This window comes from Rhinoderma darwinii, chromosome 3 (assembly GCF_050947455.1).
Source record: "Rhinoderma darwinii isolate aRhiDar2 chromosome 3, aRhiDar2.hap1, whole genome shotgun sequence".
Classification (NCBI taxonomy): domain Eukaryota; kingdom Metazoa; phylum Chordata; class Amphibia; order Anura; family Rhinodermatidae; genus Rhinoderma; species Rhinoderma darwinii.
The window spans coordinates 367,190,612-367,211,285 of NC_134689.1; the positions used below are offsets into that span (position 1 = coordinate 367,190,612).

A 20,674-nucleotide genomic window follows, 5' to 3' on the forward strand; every position below is an offset into this window, starting at 1 on the left:
ATATCCTACAGTTTTGTACATACAGCTCCTATGCAGATCTATGCGTCTCCATGGTTACAGACTACAAATAGACACCGTGTAGTATAATCCTGCAGTCATGTGTTAGGCTGAATTCACATTGCGTTTGCAGTCTGTGCAGGGAAAGCGCCAGGTTTTTTTCCCCAACTGTATGGAGCCGGGGAGTTTGCTGTGCTCTTCCATACAAAGGCATCCTGCATAAAACAAAAACAACAAACCTATACTGTGCGGAATACTTTTTTTTAAAACAAAACAAAACATGGGAATCTATAGGAAATTTAGTTACATGTCAGGAAATGGTTCCAGTGTATACCTCCAACGTACACTGCAAAAGCAGCGCAAATCCATCTTTAAGGTCCTTTTATATTCCGGTAGCGAGCGTGGATTGACAAAGGACGATATAGGAAGTTCATCGGCGCTCGTTTACTCTTTTATTTTCATGTATCAACGATCGGGGGGGTTCATACGATCATTTGTTCCTGCTCTTTAAATTATTGTCAGCAGCCCATACTGTTTACATGAGGGGGTGCGGTGCCAACAAGCGATAACCTTTATGCCCGCATAATATATAAGATCAATGCCAAATGAGCGTTTTATGGCTTGTCATTTCATTACTGCGCATGTTTACATTGGGCAATGATTGGGAGCGATCATGCGGCCAGTTATCACCCTGTGTAAAATGGCCTATAGGGTATGTTCACACGTACACGTCCGATACGCCTGAAATTACGGAGCTGTTTTCAGGAGAAAACAGCTCCGTAATTTCAGCCGTAATGGCATGTGCAGGCGTTTTTCGCAGCGTCCATTACGGACGTAATTGGAGCTGTTTTTCTATGGAGAAAAGGGAAAATGGCTCCAATTACGTCTCAAGAAGTGACAGGCACTTCTTTGACGCAGGCGTCTTTTTTACGCGCCGTCTTTTGACAGCCGCGCGTAAAAAAAATGACCATCTGCACAGAACATCGTAAGACCCATTCAAATGAATGGGCAGATGTTTGACGACGCTTTGGAGCCGTATTTTCGGATGTAATTCGGGGCTAAAACGCCCGAATTACGTCCGTAAATAGGGTGTGTGAACCCAGCCTTACTGTCATCCTTTCCCCCCTCGGGAGGGGACAGATACATCCTTATTAAGGGGGTTTTACACTTAACAATTATCGGGGAAACGATCGTTCATAGAACGCTCATTGACGATAACTGCCCTGTGTAAACACGGCAGCGATCAGCAGATGAACGAGAAAACGCTCGTTCATCAGCTGATTGGACCGTTTCAAAACACTAAAATATTATCGCTGTTGGCAGCGCGTCTCCCTGTGTAAACGCAACGAGCTGCCAACATGATAATAATGTACGGGGACGAGTGATCAGAATAACGAACGCTCGTCCCCATACTAGCTCCTTGTGACTGGAGCAAAAGAGCGCCGATCAATGGGCTCCCGTTGATCGGCGCTCGCAGCATTGGACAAAAATCGGCCAGCGTAATACGGCCTTTACACAGAGAAATTGTCACCGTAACGCGATATTTAACACCGTAAATGACACCTACATCAGGTATTTTGCACCTAAAATTCCATTACATTCTCTGTGGAAACCGGATAATAAAACTTGAGATAAATTATCTGGACGATCGAATAAAGACAAAGGTCAGTTAAAAACCGAAAAACACAGAACATAAAACAACCAGCGAGATTAGATTATAAAGAAAAGCTTTATTATGTTTACAAAATAGAGAAGTATGCCATAGTGCGATGTGGGCAAACACCGGCCGTCTCCTGCAGGATTACTGAAGTGGTCTCGTGCTGCCATCCCTCTGATGAAGCTGGCACAGACACTCACTACAGCCGCCACGTGAAAGGGATTAATCGTAAAGTCTAAGGGTATGTTCACACGCAGTGGTTTCAGATGTAATTCGGGCGTTTTACGCCTCGAATTACGCCTGAAAAAACGCCCCTAATACGCCTACAAACATCTGCCCATTGCTTGCAATGGGAATTACGATGTTCTGTTCCCACGAGCCTTTATTTTACGCGTCGCTGTCAAAATATGGCGCGTAAAATGACGGCTCGTCAAAAGAAGTGCATGTCACTTCTTGGGACGTTTTTGGAGCCGTTTTTCATTGACTCTATTGAAAAACAGCTCCAAAAATGTCTGTAAAAAACGTGAGTTGTTAAAAAAAAGTCTGATAATCAGGAGCGGTTTTCCCTTGAGAACAGCGCCGTCTTTTCAGACGTTTTGCTCGCTGCGTGTGAACATACCCTTAGGGCATGTGCACATGCAAACTCAAAAACGTCTGAAAATACGGCGCTGCTCTCAAGGGAAAACCGCTCCTGATTATCAGACTTTTTTAAGCAAACACGCGTTTTTCACGGCCGTTTTTGGAGCTGGTTTTCTATAGTCAATGAAAACCGGCTCCAAAAACGTCCCAAGAAGTGACATGCACTTCTTTTTCGCAGGCGCCTTTTTACGCGCAGTTTTTTGAAAATGAGGCGTAAAAAAACGGAATGCCGTATTTCCCATTGAAATCAATGGGCAGATGTTTGGGGGTGTTCTGCTTCCGATTTTTCAGCAGTTTTTCGTGACGTTTACAGGCCAAAAAACAAGTCGTGTGCACATACCCTATGAGTCTGTGCACCACTCGCTCGGCCAAGGGTGTCTTCACACAGTGTGGTTTTGACCGCACGGCTGAAAAGCGCATCGAAAAATGCATGTGTTTTTTTATGCCGTTTTTGCCCGTCTGGTGAAAAAAACGCACTGTGTGAATACACCCTATGTTCACACCTGCATTAGTGTGTTCCGACCAGCTAAGAGGAGCAGAACAAGGGAATGACGGAAGCAATGGTTACGTTGCACAACAGACACCGCCGGCAGCAGGCGGAACACATTGACTTTAATGGATACTGTCGGCTTTCCGTCAGGGCGTCCGTGATTTTACCAGAGAAAATAGCGCGTTATTCTCAGCCAGAACTGCGATGTGAACAAAGCCTTACCGAGGAAAACTGATCAGAAAAGAAGCAGCACAGCGCTCACCCAAGCGCTTCTGCCGCTTCATTTTAGTGATTGACAGGGGTCTCAGTGCTCAGTATTTTGTAAATTTCTGCTTGCAAAAAAACAAAAAAAAAACCTGTGTGAACAGAGCCTAGATGTTAAGCCCGCATTAAAAACGCATCAAATCACCGTAATGTTTTTTATGCATAAAACCTTAAACCACCAGGCTCTGAGTAATGGTCTGGGATTGCAGCACTAGGAGAGGAGTTAGGGTCGCCCATAACCGTGAATCCCCCTTACACCACACATTCCAACCACTTCTCACCCGCTGAATCCCCCCTCGAATTACGTCACCAGTGACGTGCACCACCACCCCTACGACCCACCAATGAGTGTTCTCCTGGGGCGTGGTCTGTCATGTGGTTCGTTCTCTGCCCTTCCCCCCGTTGCCCCGGTTTTCGGTGTATCTCTTCTCCAGCACCCGGTGACCGTTACGTCATCTCTCCGTCAGCAGGTGCTTAGCCCCGTATAATGAATACAGCCGGTAATTCCCGAACCGAGCGCTGTGTGGGGGCTGGTAAAAAATGAATGCCTACTGGGCGGGGCCCAGGCTCCTCCCCTTGGATTGTCTCTTATATTGCGCACACGAGGTCGCTGCTAATAATATGGCGCTCAGAAAGAACTGACAACCGGCTTCTCTACCCACTGTCAGGACGCCAAGCTACGACCTACCGGGCATACAGTGGTGAGTGTTACTCTGGCTGCCTCATCTATAGACGGGCTGACTTAATATATGACGGATAATTGGCGCTTGTTGATGGTTTCCGGGTGATGAGAATCTTTCATTTATTGGACAAGTTCAGAAATATCTGTGATGGACGTTCTAAGCTAATAACGATTGAATTGTACAGATTTCTGTAGGGCTATAGATATGTGTTGTATGATGTGCAGCAGCCTATAATATCAGAACGGGCTGCCAATGAATGATCAGGGTGACTACTCGGTGCGATGTCTGTGCGATAATTGAATGAATCAGGGTGACGACTCGGTGCGATAATTGAATGAATCCGGGTGACGACTCGGTGCGATGTCTGTGCGATAATTGAATGAATCGGGGTGACTCGGTGCGATGTCTGTGCGATAATTGAATTCTATGTATTATGTGCTCTCTAATGAAGAACATACATTGGTGTGTGTGTATAGAGTATTTTACATATCGTATAAACCCCTGTGGCCCCCACCCCCAGAAATCAAGGGTTCCTCACGGTGGTGGGCTCTTCTATATATTACAGATGAGTGTATCTTTTGGGTACTTGACAATTGCTGCCCCTCTTTCATGGCATAGTAGGGGTTCACCATGCTGGCAGTGTACCCGCTAGTGTAGAAGCTGTCAGTAGTGCCGCTGATCTGTCAGCTGCCTGTGTATCCTGAGCAGGGATTATTGCGGGCCTGCTCCAGGATAAAGCCTGGGCTGCATCTTCTATACTTGGATTTTTTGTTTCCGTTCCTGTCTCCTGGTTCGGACACGGTGCGGTGTATCTGGATGACTTGGAGGGGAAGAATGAGGCCCTATAGCGGTCACTCCAGCTAAATCCCATTCTGCATCATTTTTTTTTTTTTTATTGTATGAAAATCTTTTTGATGGAGTTTGATTCTAGAAATGTTTTTGTTAACCTGTCGGACCCATTATAAGTCAGTCAGTGATTTAGTGACACTGTGACCCCCTGCCCCTGTTTCTTCTAGTTGGGGATGTGGGGTGAAAGTGGGCTCAGTTCGTGAGAACTACCAGCTGAAAGACCTTCCAGGGTTTAATCGCCTTCACATGAGCTGCTGTACCCTCAACCCCCATGTCTACTATGTCATGTTTCAGTACAGCTAAATGTTTCTGACTAGTAGTAAGTACTATAAAATCTGACTCTGGAACAGTTTATCTTTCTTGCCCATCTTGGTAGGGGGCGTTTGTGTGCTTTATACAATATATTAGACCAAGTATGATGGAGTGATCCTACGTACTGATCCTACGTACCGCTTAAATTGACCAAACGCTACATTCATTCTCACTTATTCATTCTCACTTTATTTTTATTTTTTTGTGAGGGGTGTGTGTGTATATAGTGGACCTTGTGATTTAGACTCTGTTCACATGTGTTCAGGTTTTCTGTTCCGCTCCGTCATCAACCCACCGATTTTTAATAGGATCCGTCAGACTTCTGTTGTGGCATGCATTGCTATTTAGTAACACAAAAACAACAATCTGGGGCTCTTTTAGGGCCTGTTCCTTTCCGCTGAGGGGTTCCGTTGGAGGTGTCCGTCAAGTTAACCCCTCAACGGAAAGGCAAACGGGAACCTTAGCTTCCGTTTCCCTCGCGATTGAACTCCATGGTGACGGAAACTTAGCTAATGGTTTCTGATTGTGACAGGGTTCCGTTCTTGAAGGACCCAATAGCGTAGTCAACTACGCTATTGATTCCATCAAAACAACGGAACGCTTGTACAGCGGAGACAAACGGAAACCATTGGCACCGAATCCGTCATTATTGAAATCAATGGTGATGGAAGCCTATGGTTTCTGTTTGTTTGTCAGGGCTCCGTTTCCGTCGGCAGATGTGAACGAAGGCTCAGCGCTCCATTCTGACGGAAAGCTCTGTCAGAACAGAGACCTGATGCGGATGTGAACGAAGCCTTAGGTCCCATGCACACGACCATAAAACCTCAGACCGTCCCATGGTCTGGATTTACGGACTCATTCTGTTCTGTTGGTTGCCGGGCACCTTTCCGTAGCGCTCCGGATGGGCAGCCATGCCGGGAATAATGGAGCATGTCCTTTTTTTTCTCTTATTTTAATGCGCTGTACTTTGTATGGGAGCACCGCCCTAAAATACGGCCGGCCGTGCCCGCAATCGTAGGCTGTGATTAAGGGCACGGCCGTGTGCATGGGGCCTGAGTGAATTACACATATAATCTCTTGTGTACTGTTGGCTGCAAGTGGGGCTCAAGTTGAATTAGTGGCACCCATGACCTTGGGCCCAACCTCATCTCCAGTGCCTTGGATGATTGGTGTGAAATGTCCAGCATAAGAAAGCGTCTGCCATTGACTAGTAACTTTTTTTTGGGCAGATCTCCTCTTTATCTTTCAGTCTGATAACTGCTGCCACTTTATTGTTCCACCTTGTGATTGCAGTTACTTTTTAACTAGTAGTTTGTGAATCGGAAATGACTGTTAACCCCTGTTGCTCTGAAATTGTCAGTAATTGTCTATGTATTTGTTTGTAGAACCCTGGGTAATGCCCACAGGCTAGGGTTAAATTAAAAGTTGGAACGCAGTAACTTTATTTTAGCAGTAGTTGTAAATCTGCTGGAAGCCATAAACCTGTCTTCTATGTTCCAGTAGTTCTTCCACCTTGTCCAGTTCATTCTAGCGCTTTCCTCGGATCTCCATGAGTACGTGGCCGGCCCTGTCTAGAGACCTCAGTATCTTGCCGTCTGTGTGTGCTGCATAGACTTTCCCTTTTCTGAAGGGCACTTGCGCCATCCTGCTGTGCACGCAGAAATGTGATTTTATTGGGCATGTCACTTCCCTGCTGCCCCTTTGTCTCTGTCACATGACCTTGGCTTTGGGAGAGGCACCTAGTGATGGGTCTGGGAGTGGGGGCTGTTGCTGCTTTTGAGTAATGGGGTTTCCAGATACAGCCGGTTGCTTCTTTGTGTAATGGAGGAGGGTTTAGAGGAAATGTCGTCACCTTGAATGAGTCAGCCTCTCCTTGCCCACCCAGCAGCCCATAGCCTCTCTAATGCATGCTGAGGGCCTACCTGGCGCAGAACAAGATGCCAGTCTTCTGCATTGGTGTATCGCTCCACTTCATGTGTGGACTGAACATGGGTTCTCATATCAATAACCGCACCCGGCTGCAGCTCCTCAGAACATTTATCTTTCTCAGAAATGGTAGGACTTGCAGTGCCTGCACGGACCGCTATCTGCTAACAAACAGCAGTACTTCAGCTGTCGCCAGTTTACACAGTTCTAGGTACAGGGGTGCGATAACAGTTTGGGGGCCATGTCCTTATGGTCCGTTTATGCACCCAAATCTGGTTCATTCTGGCTCTAGTGGTTGGTAAGGGGCCCATGACTCTTGGCCACAATTCAAAATCTATGACCGGGCCCCCATCTATCTACCTTATCACTTATAATCCTGGTGCCTTTTATGTGGCTATGGTGCTTTCGGGCCCTCTTAGGCTCCAGCGCCCAGGTGTATCTGCTGCCTCTGCACCTCCCATAGCTACGCCCCTGCCTAGGGGGACCAGATCGCTTTTAGTCCACCCCTTGCTGGGTATCTTACAAAGAGTAGTCTATAGTAAGTGAGACTAACACGTCTGGGATAAAGAATTATCCAAAGATGAAGAGGTTGATGGCAAAATTATTATTGCAGATGTCATTGAACTTAAAGGAAATGTGTCGCTAGAATTTTTATTTTCTTTTCTTTTAGTTAAACAATTAGTATCTGAGTGATTACACATTATTTTTAATTTTTTCACAAGTCAGGAAATATTATTATAAATTAGATTCTAACTTAACATTTCCATGTGCTGGTCACTAGAGGGAGCAGTTCCCGAAATTGCAGCATTGGCATGTGGTAAAGCAACCTCATTCCTTTATGCTGCAAATTTGGGGTGGACACACTCACTCTAGTGTCCTCACACAATCCCCCCTCCCTTATTCTGGCTAGTCCTAGAAGGAGGGGGTTGAATCTTCAAACCACCTACACGGTGTGCCGCCATTTTCTGAGCGACTGCACAGTGTAGGAGGATTAGATACAGTGCTAAGCAGACATAACACGAATATAACTTACCTGCTTCTGCCGCCTCCGCTGCTATTCCTTGCGCCTTCGCATATGGCCGGAAGTCGTCCTCCTACTGTCCGGCAGCGTTTCCGGTCCACAAGAAAATGGCGCCGCATTTTGCTCTGCTAACGCGCTTCGTTTTGGTCTGTGTGGGAGCGGCGCATGCGCCGTTCCCACAGACGGCGTACGCTGCAGTGAATGGAACGGCTCCCGTTCCCATTCTCTGGGGATGTATGTGCCGTATTCTATCTCCGTATCTCCGTTAATCGACACATACAGAGATGGAGAAAAAAAATGGCAGCCCCCATAGAGAAGTAAAAAGTAGAACACACGAACACAAATAAAATAAATGTCATACTAAAAGCAATGATATGATTTTTTTTTTTTTGTTTTTTTAAATCTTGTCAATGATCTCTGCTTGGAAAGTCGTATCTGAGCTGGGGATATCACAGGAGTAATCCTTATAAATAACTTATCTTGGCAGTTGCATCACCTATCTGTCATAATTCTGAATTGGCAAGGTTGGGTTCAGCTCTTGGCACAAGTTTATTATGATGTTGCGCAGCCCTAGAATATGTAACATCGGTACTGACGGCAGACCTGCTGCAATAAAAGCTGAGATGCCAGGAGCCATGTTTGTCAGTTTTGTAACATGTAGCATTTGTTCATTGCACGTAGAGTTTCTGACTCCCACAATGGTAGTTACAGGACTGTAATGTAACAACCAGGTGACCACAGATCATAGACTGCTGTGTTTTGGAGTGTAGTCTTGGATACCCCATGTCCCCACAGGAGAGTCTGCATTATAATTTACTAGTGACATTATTAATAGTAACTTTGTAAACCTGTAGCCTGGCGGTAGAGTTTATGCTGAAAAGTGACAGAATTGAATAGATTGTATGGCAATCCTAGACCATTTAGTCCCTCCAGGAATCATTCTAGGGCTATGGGCCCATTGTACTGCAGAAGAGATGTATTCAAAAGTGTCTGGATCATGGAAGGAGTCCCCATGACAGTGCTCAGGACTCCCCTTCATTATCTAGATCTGCCAGCCGGATGCTGCACTGAATTCTGCTCCATGGGTGCCTCACAATGCTTTTTCTTCCTGGGACTTGAGGGGGCGTAATAGGGGTTGTCTAAACTGGACCTGGCCTCAATAGGGGTGACATCAGTTGTGTCCATCTCCCGCATGGGCGGTGCGGTACCCATACATACGCTTGTTAATAGATCTAATTCAAATTGGCAAGTATCTTATGTAATGGGATAAGGTATTCCAGGAGTAATATAGGACTGTATAGATGGAGGTAAACTTTCTGTAATAGATTTATAGGCAGAGATTGTTATAAATATGTATTTTTGTTGACTGCACATCCAGGGCAGTACAGACTGAGATAATGGGGGACAGTCTGCTATACATCCAGGGCAGTGTAGGCTGAGGTAATAGCAGTATATACAGTAGTCCAGGGCAGTATAGGCTGAGGTAATAGGAGCAGTATATACAGTAGTCCAGGGCAGTGTAGGCTGAGGTAATAGGAGCAGTATATACAGTAGCACAGGGCAGTATAGGCTGAGGTAATAGGAGCAGTATATACAGTAGCACAGGGAAATATAGGCTGAGATAATAGGAGCAGTATATACAGTAGCACAGGGCAATATAGGCTGAGGTAATAGGAGCAGTATATACAGTAGCACAGGGCAGTATAGGCTGAGGTAATAGGAGCAGTATATACAGTAGCACAGGGCAGTATAGGCTGAGGTAATAGGAGCAGTATATACAGTAGCACAGGGAAATATAGGCTGAGGTAATGGGGGCAGTGTATACAGTAGTCCAGGGCAGTATAGGCTGAGGTAATAGGAGCAGTATATACAGTAGCACAGGGAAATATAGGCTGAGGTAATGGGGGCAGTGTATACAGTAGTCCAGGGCAGTATAGGCTGGGTTTATAGGAGCAGTGTATAGAGTAGTACAGGGGCTGAGGTAATAGGAGCAGTATATACAGTAGCACAGGGCAGTATAGGCTGAGGTAATATGAGCAGTATATACAGTAGCACAGGGCAGTATAGGCTGAGGTAATAGGAGCAGTATATACAGTAGCACAGGGAAATATAGGCTGAGGTAATGGGGGCAGTGTATACAGTAGTCCAGGGCAGTATAGGCTGAGGTAACAGGAGCAGTATATACAGTAGCACAGGGCAGTATAGGCTGAGGTAATGGGGGCAGTGTATACAGTAGTCCAGGGCAGTATAGGCTGAGGTAATAGGAGCAGTATATACAGTAACACAGGGAAATATAGGCTGAGGTAATGGGGGCAGTGTATACAGTAGTCCAGGGCAGTATAGGCTGAGGTAATAGGAGCAGTATATACAGTAACACGGCAGTATAGGCTGAGGTAATGGTGGCAGTGTATAGAGTAGTACAGGGGCTGAGGTAATAGGAGCAGTATATACAGGTGGCAGTATATACGGGGATTTATAGACTACTTATGAGGCAGTGTACACACAGCTACAGGCGGGAATACACGGCTGTATGGACTATGTAATGAGGACCCTCCTCCCATTTCCGATCACTGGTTTATTTGAACATGTGAGTTTTGGCGCCCGTCTCGCTGTTCCCTCCTCTCTGACTTTTGCGCCTTTGTGCTAAATCGAGCGGGAAGACAGACTGCGGGACACTGGGGAGAGATCAGCGGTCACGGCTCCTGTACACGGTAAGCAGCTTCCACTGTATAGGGACGGATGACGCGCGGTCGCTGCAGAAGACGGCGGCAAGGTCTAAGCCTCAGCAGAATAGATGCTGCGTCCAATTGCGCGCATGTTGCTGTGCGATGCTCCGAACCACACAAGTGTCGCAGAGTTGTATTATGTCGTCGGCATTTCTGAAGTACAGAGGTAACCGGCAATGCTGAGCCTTGTAGTGCGGCGGTGACTTCAGACCCGGTTATGGTGGTTACTTGTACCACAAATGACATCGTCAGGCAGCACTGGTGACGTCCATTCACTGCTTCTATAACCGTACAGTGTGGTATACAACCCATGATTTTTGCCCCACACTGGCATTTGGTTATACTTATTTCCTGATGTAGTGTCCTTATAAATTACAGGGGGGGGGGGGGGGTGTAACATGGCCTTTTAGTTGTCATGTGCACATTTACATGATGATGATTACTGGCGTTGTGACCAATCAGAATCGCCATGCTAGGTTTGAGGGGGGCCAACATGTGTGCCCTCTGCTGCTGCTATATTTACAACGGGGCATTTTTTATTCTCTTGCTATTGATGTCTGTTCCGGGGTTTTAGGCTGGGTTCCCACGTAGCGTAAAAGCTAAAGAATTTCCGTGACCGAATTCTGTGCAAAAATTCCGCAGCATTTACAGTAGCAGCAAAGTGAATAGGATTTAGCGAATCTCAGCGCCACACTGCGGGCAAAAAAAGCCGAGAAGTTGTACGGAAAGTGTTATGGCGCAGATGCTGTGTTCACACTTGAATGCGGAGCATAAGTTCTGCCGCAGATTATTATTATTTTTTTGTCGCGGTTATGCCGCTGAAATGAAGTAAATGCTAGAAGTCCGCAGGTCACTTACAGCTTGCGATCCGCAATGCTTGACTGGTAAAACCACAGTAAAATGCGCAGCAAGAAAACACACTTTGGAGAATTTTTGTGACTGAATTACCTGTGGTTTTATTTTTATTTTTTTTAAAATTCCTCTGCATATTTTCTGTTGCAGAAAACCTGCAGCGTATCTGCCCTGTGAGAACATACCCAAATCTATGTTCACACGGAGAACATTCCTCCTGAAAAAACTGCTCCAGACGGTTTTTGCACAGTAGTTTGACAAAAACTCGTCAAAACACTCATCGAGGCGGTTTTTTTTTTCCCCTCTTTCTGACTGATTGAAATGGGGTTTTGGAGGTGGAAACCGCCTCAAGATGGGTCATGATGATTTTTACCGCGACGCGTTTTTTTTACTCACGGTAAAAAAACTTGTCCAACTCCCATTGAAATCAATGGGAGACATTTTTGGGCGGTTTTGCGGCGCGGTTTCCGCGTCAAACTCGTCAAAGAACTCAGTGTGAACAGGGCCTAAGGGTAGGGACACGCAGGGCAGATACACTGCGGATTTTCTGCAACAGTTAATTGGGGAAAATCTAGCCGCAGAGTGGATGAGATTTGAGGGAAAAAAAGACGAAAAACCTGTTCATAAATTGACCTGGGGTGCATTTATTTTTCACATTCATACGCAGCATGTCCATTTATTCTACAGAATCGCTGCTCTTCTGTTGCGGGTTTTCTCCATTGAATTTAAAGGGGAGGGGACCCACAAACAATAGCAAATGTTTAGATTTAGATTTTATTTGTTTGAGGCAGAAAAGCTGCAATTTCGCCATAGAAAAATAAAGGTTCATACTCCGCCCCAGGTGTTGTCAGTTATTCAAACTTCTGTTCTGAGTGCAGCCCAGCCTCCTGGGATGATGTGCCATCCCATGTGACTGCTGCAGCCAATCAGAGGCTGCAGCTGTCACATGGGCTGCACAGCTATCCCAGGAGGCTGGGCTGCACTCAGTACAGAGATGCATTGATATGACAACAGAGAATGTGGTATGATTTAGATTTATTTATTTTTTTTATTTTTTTCTCTAGCAGTATTTCTGCAGCGGAGATTCCACCTGAAAAACGCCAACTTGGTGCAGTACTTCGGGCGGAGTTCCCTGTAACTTCCATGGCTGTTAGACCGGATTCACACGAGCGTTTTGCGTGCGCAAAAGGTCCATAACAGCTCCGTGTGTCAGCAGCATATGATGCGTGGATGCGTGATTTTTGCGCAGCTGCCATCATTATGACACTCTGTTTTTATGTTTGTAAACAGAAAAGCACGTGGTGCCTTTCTGTTTTCATTCATAGTTTTGACTACTGTAGCGCGCGGCACACGGAAGTGCGTCCGTGTGCCGTGAGCGGTCAATGGGTGCGTGATGCGCGAAAAACTGGCAAATATAGGACATGTCATGAGTTTTACGCACCGGACACACGCTCCGTGAAAATCACTGACCGTCTGAACGGCCCCATAGACATAGGTCCGTGCGAGGCGTGTGATTTTCAGCACAGACGTATATATTATACGTTCGTCTGAATAAGCCCTTAGGCCTCATGCGCACGACCGTAAAAACTCCCGTTATTACGGGTCGTAACAACGGGCTCATAGACTTCTATTGGCCACGGGTACCTTCCCGTTTTCTTACGGGAAGGTGCCCGTGCCGTTGAAAAAGATAGAACATGTCCTATTTCAGGCCGTAATAACGGCACGGACAGTCCATAGAAGTCTATGGAGCTCTCGTAATAACGGGTGGCTACATGTGTGCACCCGTCATTACGGCAGCGTTGCTAAGCGATGTCAGTAAATAGTCACTGTCCAGAGTGCTGAAAGAGTTAACTGATCGGCAGTAACTCTTTCAGCACCCTGGACAGTGAATTCCGATCAGAATATAGAGCAACCTGTAAAAAAAATAAAAATAAGACGTTCATACTTACCGAGAACTTCCTGCTTCCACCAGTCCTGTCTCCCGGCCGTTGCCTTGGTGACACGTCCCTCTCGACATCCGGCCCGACATCCCTGGATGACGTTTCAGCCCATGTGACTGCTGCAGCCAATCACAGGTCAATCACAGGCTGCAGTGGTCACATGGACTGCCGCGTCATCCAGGGATGTCGGGCTGGATGTGAAGAGAGGGACGTGTCACCAAGACAACGGCCGGGTAAGTATGAATTTCTTTAACTTTTATTACAGAAAGGGCTGTCCCTTCTCTCTATCCTGCACTGATAGAGAGAAGGGCTGCCGATTAGTGCAGTGCTATTTTGCAGCCAAAAACGTGCCCGTAAATACGGGTGACACCGGACCCATATTTACGGGCACGGGTCCGTAAATACTGGTGCAAAATGGGTCGAATACGTGTGACCAAGGACCCGTATTTACGGGTGGGAAAAAATACGGTCGTGTGCATGAGGCCGGCTGTGTACTTTTGTATGAGCTCTACTGTTGGTACAATTCCATCTTCCATATTTGCCGTGTGGTATGCCACCCTCTTTCCCAGACCCCCCCCTGACTTTGTCATGTGATTGCTGTTCTCTTCAGGCAAGTACCCACTGGTCCAGCTTATGGGGGAGCGGTGGGGTCTGTAGGAGACTGAATTATCTCACGTGCTTTAATTGAAATGTTCTTAATTGCTTGGCAACTGTTGGAATTAATTTGTTTAAAAAAATCATGATGGGATTAAAAGATTAAAGCACAATTCCTGTACTTTGTGTAAATGTCTAAGGATTCATAGGTAGTTAGAAATATTCTGCACCAGATATAACCCCCTGCAACAATATATCCAGTGTCTTCTCACCACCAGAAGCATTAGGCCCTGTTCACACGGAGTATTTTGACGCGTTTTTTTGGCGCGGAAGCCGCTCCGCAAAAACTGGCTAAAAATGCCTCCCATTGATTTCAATGGGAGGCGGGGGTGGTTTTCGAGAGAATTGTCATGCCCTATCTACACGCAGTTACGCCTCTGATCTCCCATTGACATCAATGGGAGGCAGAGAAGGCGTATTTCGCAGCATTTTTTTGCCCGTTGCACTCATCGGCGCGAGCGAAAATCGTGGCAATCAGCGTGCAGGAAGGTAAAAATCGGCCTCAAAGTTCCAAACGGAATTTTGAGGCAGAATTTTCCTCCTGCAAAAAACTCAGTGTGAACACCGCCTTAGATTAGTGGACTGCAATGCCAATGGGTCGCTTTGGAAGCAGCCATACTTGTATGTATATTTAACCGGTTCAGGCACCGTTTAGGGTATGTTCATATGCAAAAACATAAACTGCTGACAATTAGGGTATGTTCACACGGCCTATTTTCAGACGTAATTCGGGCGTTTTACGCCTCGCATTACACCTGAAAAAACGCCCCTAATACGCCTACAAACATCTGCCCATTGCTTTCAATGGGTTTTACAGTGTTCTATTCCCACGAGCCTTAATTTTACGCGTCGCTGTCAAATTACGACGTGTAAAATGACGGCTCGTCAAAAGTGCAGGACACTTCTTGGGAAGTTTTTGGAGCCGTTTTTCATAGACTATTGAAAACCGCTCTAAAAACGCGAGTTGCTCAAAAACGTCTGAATCAGGAGCGGTTTTCTCTTCAAGTGTGAACATACCCTTACAGAGCTGATTTCAGAGAAAAAAAAGCCTCTTCCTTTTTTTTTTTTATTTCTCCAGCCATTTTTGAAGCTGAAAATAAAGCTTCTTCTGAGACTACTTTTAAGGGTATGTTCACACTACAGCGTCCGTAATGGCTGAAATTACGGGGATGTTTTCAGGAGAAAACATCCCCGTAATTTCAGCCGTAACGGCAAGTGCAGGCGCTTGGACGCCGCGTCCATTACGGACGTAATTGGCGCTGCTTTTCATTGGAGTCAATGAATAACGGCTCCAATTACACCCCAAGAAGTGACAGGTCACTTCTTTGACGCGGGCGTCCATTTATGCGCTGTCATTTGACAGCGGCGCGTAAATATACGCCTCGTGTGAACAGACAAACGTCAGCCCATTGCTTTCAATGGGCAAATGTTTGTCAACGCTAACGAGGCGCATTTTTCGGACGTAATTCGGGGCAAAAACACCCGAATTACGGCCGTAATTAGTGTGTGTGAACATACCCTAAGGCTATGTTCACACGGAGTATTTTGCCGAGTTTTTTTGACGTGGAAACCGTGTCGCAAAACTCGGCAAAAACGGCCCGAGAACGCCTCTCATTGATTTCAATGGGAGGCGTCGGCGTCTTTTTCCCGCGAGCAGTAAAACTGCTTCGCGGGAAAAAGAAGCGACATGCCCTATCTTTGGCCGCTTCCGCCTCTGACCTCCCATTGACTTCAATGGGAGGCAGAGAAAGCGTATTTCGCGCTGTTTTTTATGCCCGCGGCGCTCAAAGGCCGCGGGCGAAAATCGGCGTTCAGGGAGAGGAAAATCTGCCTCAAAGTTCCAAATGGAATTTTGAGGCAGATATTCCTCCCCCAAAATACTCCATGTGAACATAGCCTAAGAGTTTTTCATAGTGTTCAATGGAAAATCCACTCCAAAAACCGCCTCAAGTCACATGCTACACTTTTATTTTTTTTTATTTTTTGTACCATTTTTAAAACAGTGTCACCTTATATGAACTAAATGCTGTTTCTCCCATTGATTTCAATGGACAGATGTTTGTAGGTGTTCAGCTACTGTTTCTTCAGGCGTATTTCCGGGCCGTTTATGCCTGGGAACACAGCGTGTGAACATGCCGTTTTTAGCACGCGTTAAAGAAAAAAATTTTTGCTGCTAGCATCGTGATTTTTGCAATATTTTTATTTTTTCGTGGACCATGCAGTTTTTTTTTATTTTTTTATTTTTTTTGTTTTGCCATTTTAGAATTTCCAAGCTTAAAGTTTGAAAATAGTAATTTTCAGCTAATTTCTATTTAATTTAGTTTTACCCTAAAATAGATATTTTATCTAATAGTCATTGTCTACCGTCTCTTTTGATATTACATTTCTATCTTGGGGTAATTGGGTCAGGGCTAGCGTTGACTATGATTGGCGGGGGAGCTTTTTTTCGGGCCGGTATTTTATTTGTAATTTTTTATTTTTGTTTTTTTTTGCACTTTATTTTACGACTTTTATTATTATGGTCTGTCCCTCAAAGGTCAGAAAAGACCTTCGGGGACTTTATTATTATTATTTTACAGCAGTCCCAGTTTCAGGGGAAATCAGCCCTATTATAGTGACAACTGTCTAGTTAGACCCAGCACCTGGCGATCATGTGACCAGTCACATGATCACCGGGACCAATAGAGGCAGCGGCGCTGCCCCTATTCACATACACTGCTCTCATTGGGCGCTGTGGACAAGTAATCCAGGAAGATAGAAGCAGCTTTCGCTGCTTCTATCTTCTCCTCCTCAGGGTCCGATCGCTCGGGCAGCAAGCTAAAACCTGTGCCGTAAATACTCTATAGTGTGGGTTTTAAGGACCCTGACCGCTGGATATTTGTATACAGTTGGGAACCAGTATGGGGGTCAAAATGCTACATCACAGGGGTCTCCAATGCTGCTTTTGACTCCCATCACCAGGCAGGATAGTGAGCAGGACCAGGGGTCAGCTAGCCAAGCTTGTTTAGGGTTCCATTATAATGGTTTAGTGAAAGTGGGTATATCCCCAGATGGCATGTCTGACATCACTATCTGATGGGGAGAGGATCACCGCTGCCTCAAACATGTGGTTCGACTGCTGTGGTCTTTTCTTTAACTGCCCATTAACACGACACTGCTCCCAAGTGTCTGATATTGAATCCAAGCCCCATTCACCCCATTCAAGCTTTTGTGGCTTATTTGTGGAACATTGATTCAAGTATCTATGGTTCTAGCGGATATTTGATTCTGATTTTTTTTTTTATGATATCATTCACCATATGAGTGGCTAAACGCTTTATCTTTCCTATACTTAATATGGTATGAAATGGAGTAAATGCCTAGTCATGCCAAAGTATTTCCCAACGTGGCCATAAAAAGGACTTTGGTTGTCGTATGGTCTTCTTTTGGCGAAAGGGGAAGTTTGCTGTACATCTAGCGTTCTTTAAAACCTTCTTCTTTTCTCTTTTTTTACAGAATGAAGAGTCTTCTGGATTCCTTGTTTTCTGCACGATGGAGTTTTCTTCACCTGTAACCCACCAGAGCCAAAGGAACTCTAGAAAGCCAATTCCCATACAGAGCAAATAGCAAAGACTTTAGACCGAGAATCTCGGCTCTATTCAGTTTACGGCATATTTAATTTTATAGTAATTTATTGAATTATTTTCATACCTCACGTTTTCTTTGTTTACATATTAAGTATTTTATTTTTAATCTATTTCCACATTGAGCCAAAAATAAATATGGAATCGACAACTGTGTTCAGCGTATTTACCAGCACCCAGGGCATCCAGGATGGGATGTCCAACCACCTTTGGATGCTGGTGGTCGGTTTTATCATTGCCTTTGTGCTCGCTTTCTCAGTTGGTGCCAATGATGTAGCAAATTCTTTTGGCACCGCTGTGGGCTCTGGTGTGGTGACATTAAGACAAGCTTGCATTCTGGCCTCCATCTTCGAAACCGTTGGATCTGTTCTTTTGGGCGCTAAAGTGAGTGAAACCATTCGGAAAGGACTTATTGACGTCAATATGTACAACTCTACTCAAGAGCTGCTAATGGCTGGTTCCATCAGTGCCATGTTTGGTGAGTATACATGGGTTTTGTAGCTTATTAATGGGTGAGGGACTTCTGCATAGAGCTATTTCTTACATGGTGCATGCCTGCAATGCCAGGATAATTGTAACTAACTGGCACAGAGGTTGTTACATTGGATTTTTGCATTCTTAATTTTCCATGTTACATTTCAGGTTCTGCTGTGTGGCAACTTGCGGCTTCCTTCCTGAAACTGCCAATCTCTGGAACCCACTGCATTGTTGGAGCCACTATTGGATTCTCTCTGGTGGCTAAAGGGCAGGAAGGAGTTAAGTGGTCTGAGCTGCTTCGTATTGGTAAGTCTTGAGTTATCCCCCCCCTTTCTATTCATGTGATGTGTTTAAAAACTGACATCACGTCAAATCCCAGTGATGTCACTGTAGAAGGCAAAATAGTCTTAAAATGCCTACGTCATTAGTTGTGCCAACCAATGGGTTGGCAACATTGCATGCAACATTTTTCTATTGGTTGCAAAACACACATCTGGTTTTACTGCTAAACCTTTCCTAAAGGAGGAATGGAGCAGAACTGTGCACCTTCACTAGAATGATCTTCACTTTCAAAGTAAATTTCAGCATTAACTAGTAAAAGGGCATCAAGAACAAAGGTGCCTCTTTTGCAGTTCTGCTCCTATCCAGGACTGGGCAGAGGACCGCAACCTGTTCCAATTCAAGCAAATTATAATTTTTTTGACAGTCCCCACTGATTGTAGGGAAATCCTGTATTTGGTGGCCTTGTTTTTCTAAAGGGATATACCCATCTCTAATATTTATGGTGTCAGATGGCAATGCCCTAAATGTTCTCTCCATGAAGCAGATCATAATACTCCTTGGGGATGTTGTTCTTGGTATCTTCGTCTTTGTGATTTATGCCTTGTAAAGTTGATACTTTTACAAAGGTGATAAATAATTAAAATAACTTTATGAAGGAATGTTATGGTAGATACAAATTGTCATGTGACTTAGATGATTTCCATGAGGCGATAAATGCGTGCACTAATCTTACAAAATATTGAATCGATTAGTCTAATCTCTAGCTACACGTGACCTTTTATAGGTTAAGACCTGTTCTTTCGTGTGATTTTTAATTCTGTGGTGTTCAAAGAACATTCTGACTGCATTGTATTGCACTTTGGCTTGTGGGAGATCTCAGGTCGTGTTCAGCAGTGGTTTGCGGCAGTTGTCTTTATAGTTTAAGGCGGTGTTCACACCAGCGTTCCTTAACCCCTCAATGGAAAGGCAAACTGAAAATTAGTTTCCATTTCCCTCACCGTTGAACTCAATGGTGACAAACATAGCTAATGGTTCCAGTTTGTCACCGTGGTGACGGTTCCATCGTCTTGACTGAATAGCGCAGTCAATTGCACTATTGGTTCCATCAAGAACAACGGAATCCTGTCACAATGGGGACTGAAGCCATTAGAAGCGTTTCAGTCACTATTAATATCAATGGTGAGGTAAACGGAAGCTAAGGTTTCAGTTTGCCCTTCTGATGAGGGGTTAACCTGATGGAAACCTCAGATGAAACCCCTTGACGGAAGGGCAATGCTGATGTGAACAGGCCCTAAGGATTGTACTCTCTGCTGTGTGAGGCTACATTCACACGAGCGGACCCGATTCACATGCGTGAAAAACACACGTAAATCTGGTCAGTGTTTTGCATTCTGCATCAGTGTGCTTTGCGAGTGGCATGCGTTATTCACGCACTCGCAAAGCACTTTTTATTTACTTTTTGAATTGATGTGCAAATCACGTCTTGCACACGGATGTGCATCCGTGTGCGGTGCGTTCTTTCCACGCACCCATTGACTTCAATGGGCCTGTGAAAACTCACCAATCTAGGACATGCAGGGGACTCTCGCTGTGTGAACGGCCCCATTTAAATCAATGGGTCCGTGTGCTGCGTGTGATTTCCATGCGCAGCACATGGACGCTGTTCGTGTGAATGGGCCCTAAATCACAAGGACTTCTGAGTCTTCATTGTTTGGGTGTGCAGTAAACCTATTTTGTGTTTCCCTCTTACAGTGTTATCCTGGTTTATCTCTCCTCTGTTATCTGGAATCATGTCTGCTCTTCTGTTTTTCTTTGTAAGAATGTTCATCCTTCGCAAGGTAAGGATTGTTTTTTTTATTTGAAAACACTTAGGCCCTGTTCACAAGGAGTTTTTTTTTTTTTAAGTGGAAAACATGCCCAAAAAATGTCCAAAAATGCCTCCTATTGATTTCAATGGTAGATGGAGGCTTTTTATTCCCCAGAGCAGAAAATCGCCTCGTGGGAAAAAGCAACATGCCTGATCATGTCTCGGATCTCCCATTGAAATTAGTGGGTTGCAGAGAAGGCGTAATTCGCGGTGCTTGCCAGCGGCGCTCAATGGCCACGGGCGAAAAACGCGGCAGACGGCATGCAGGCAGAACAAGATCTGCCTCAAAATTCCAGAGTGAATTTTGAGGTAGCATTTTCTGCCTGCAAAAAACGGTGTGAACAGGGCCTGAGGCCTTATTCACACGAACATGTCCGTTTTGCGCGTGTAAATTAAAAAAAACAAACTGTTTTTT

The 20,674-nt window shown here is 45.2% G+C and overlaps 1 protein-coding gene across 2 annotated transcripts in view; it reads left to right on the forward strand.

The window, feature by feature from the left end:
- The first annotated feature begins 3,434 nt into the window (after window positions 1-3,434).
- The window catches only part of SLC20A1 (solute carrier family 20 member 1), a 37,461-nt gene continuing 20,221 nt past the window's right edge, over window positions 3,435-20,674 (forward strand). Inside the window, exons 1-4 of one of the 2 annotated variants that reach the window (XM_075858643.1) lie at window positions 3,435-3,748; window positions 17,506-18,111; window positions 18,276-18,416; window positions 20,145-20,230. In XM_075858643.1, the coding sequence (XP_075714758.1) occupies window positions 17,772-18,111; window positions 18,276-18,416; window positions 20,145-20,230 (567 nt within the window). In that variant the 5' untranslated portion in view covers window positions 3,435-3,748; window positions 17,506-17,771. Of the gene's footprint in view, window positions 3,749-10,402; window positions 10,550-17,505; window positions 18,112-18,275; window positions 18,417-20,144; window positions 20,231-20,674 lie in introns of those variants that run through there. The other variant, XM_075858644.1, reaches the window with a different exon arrangement.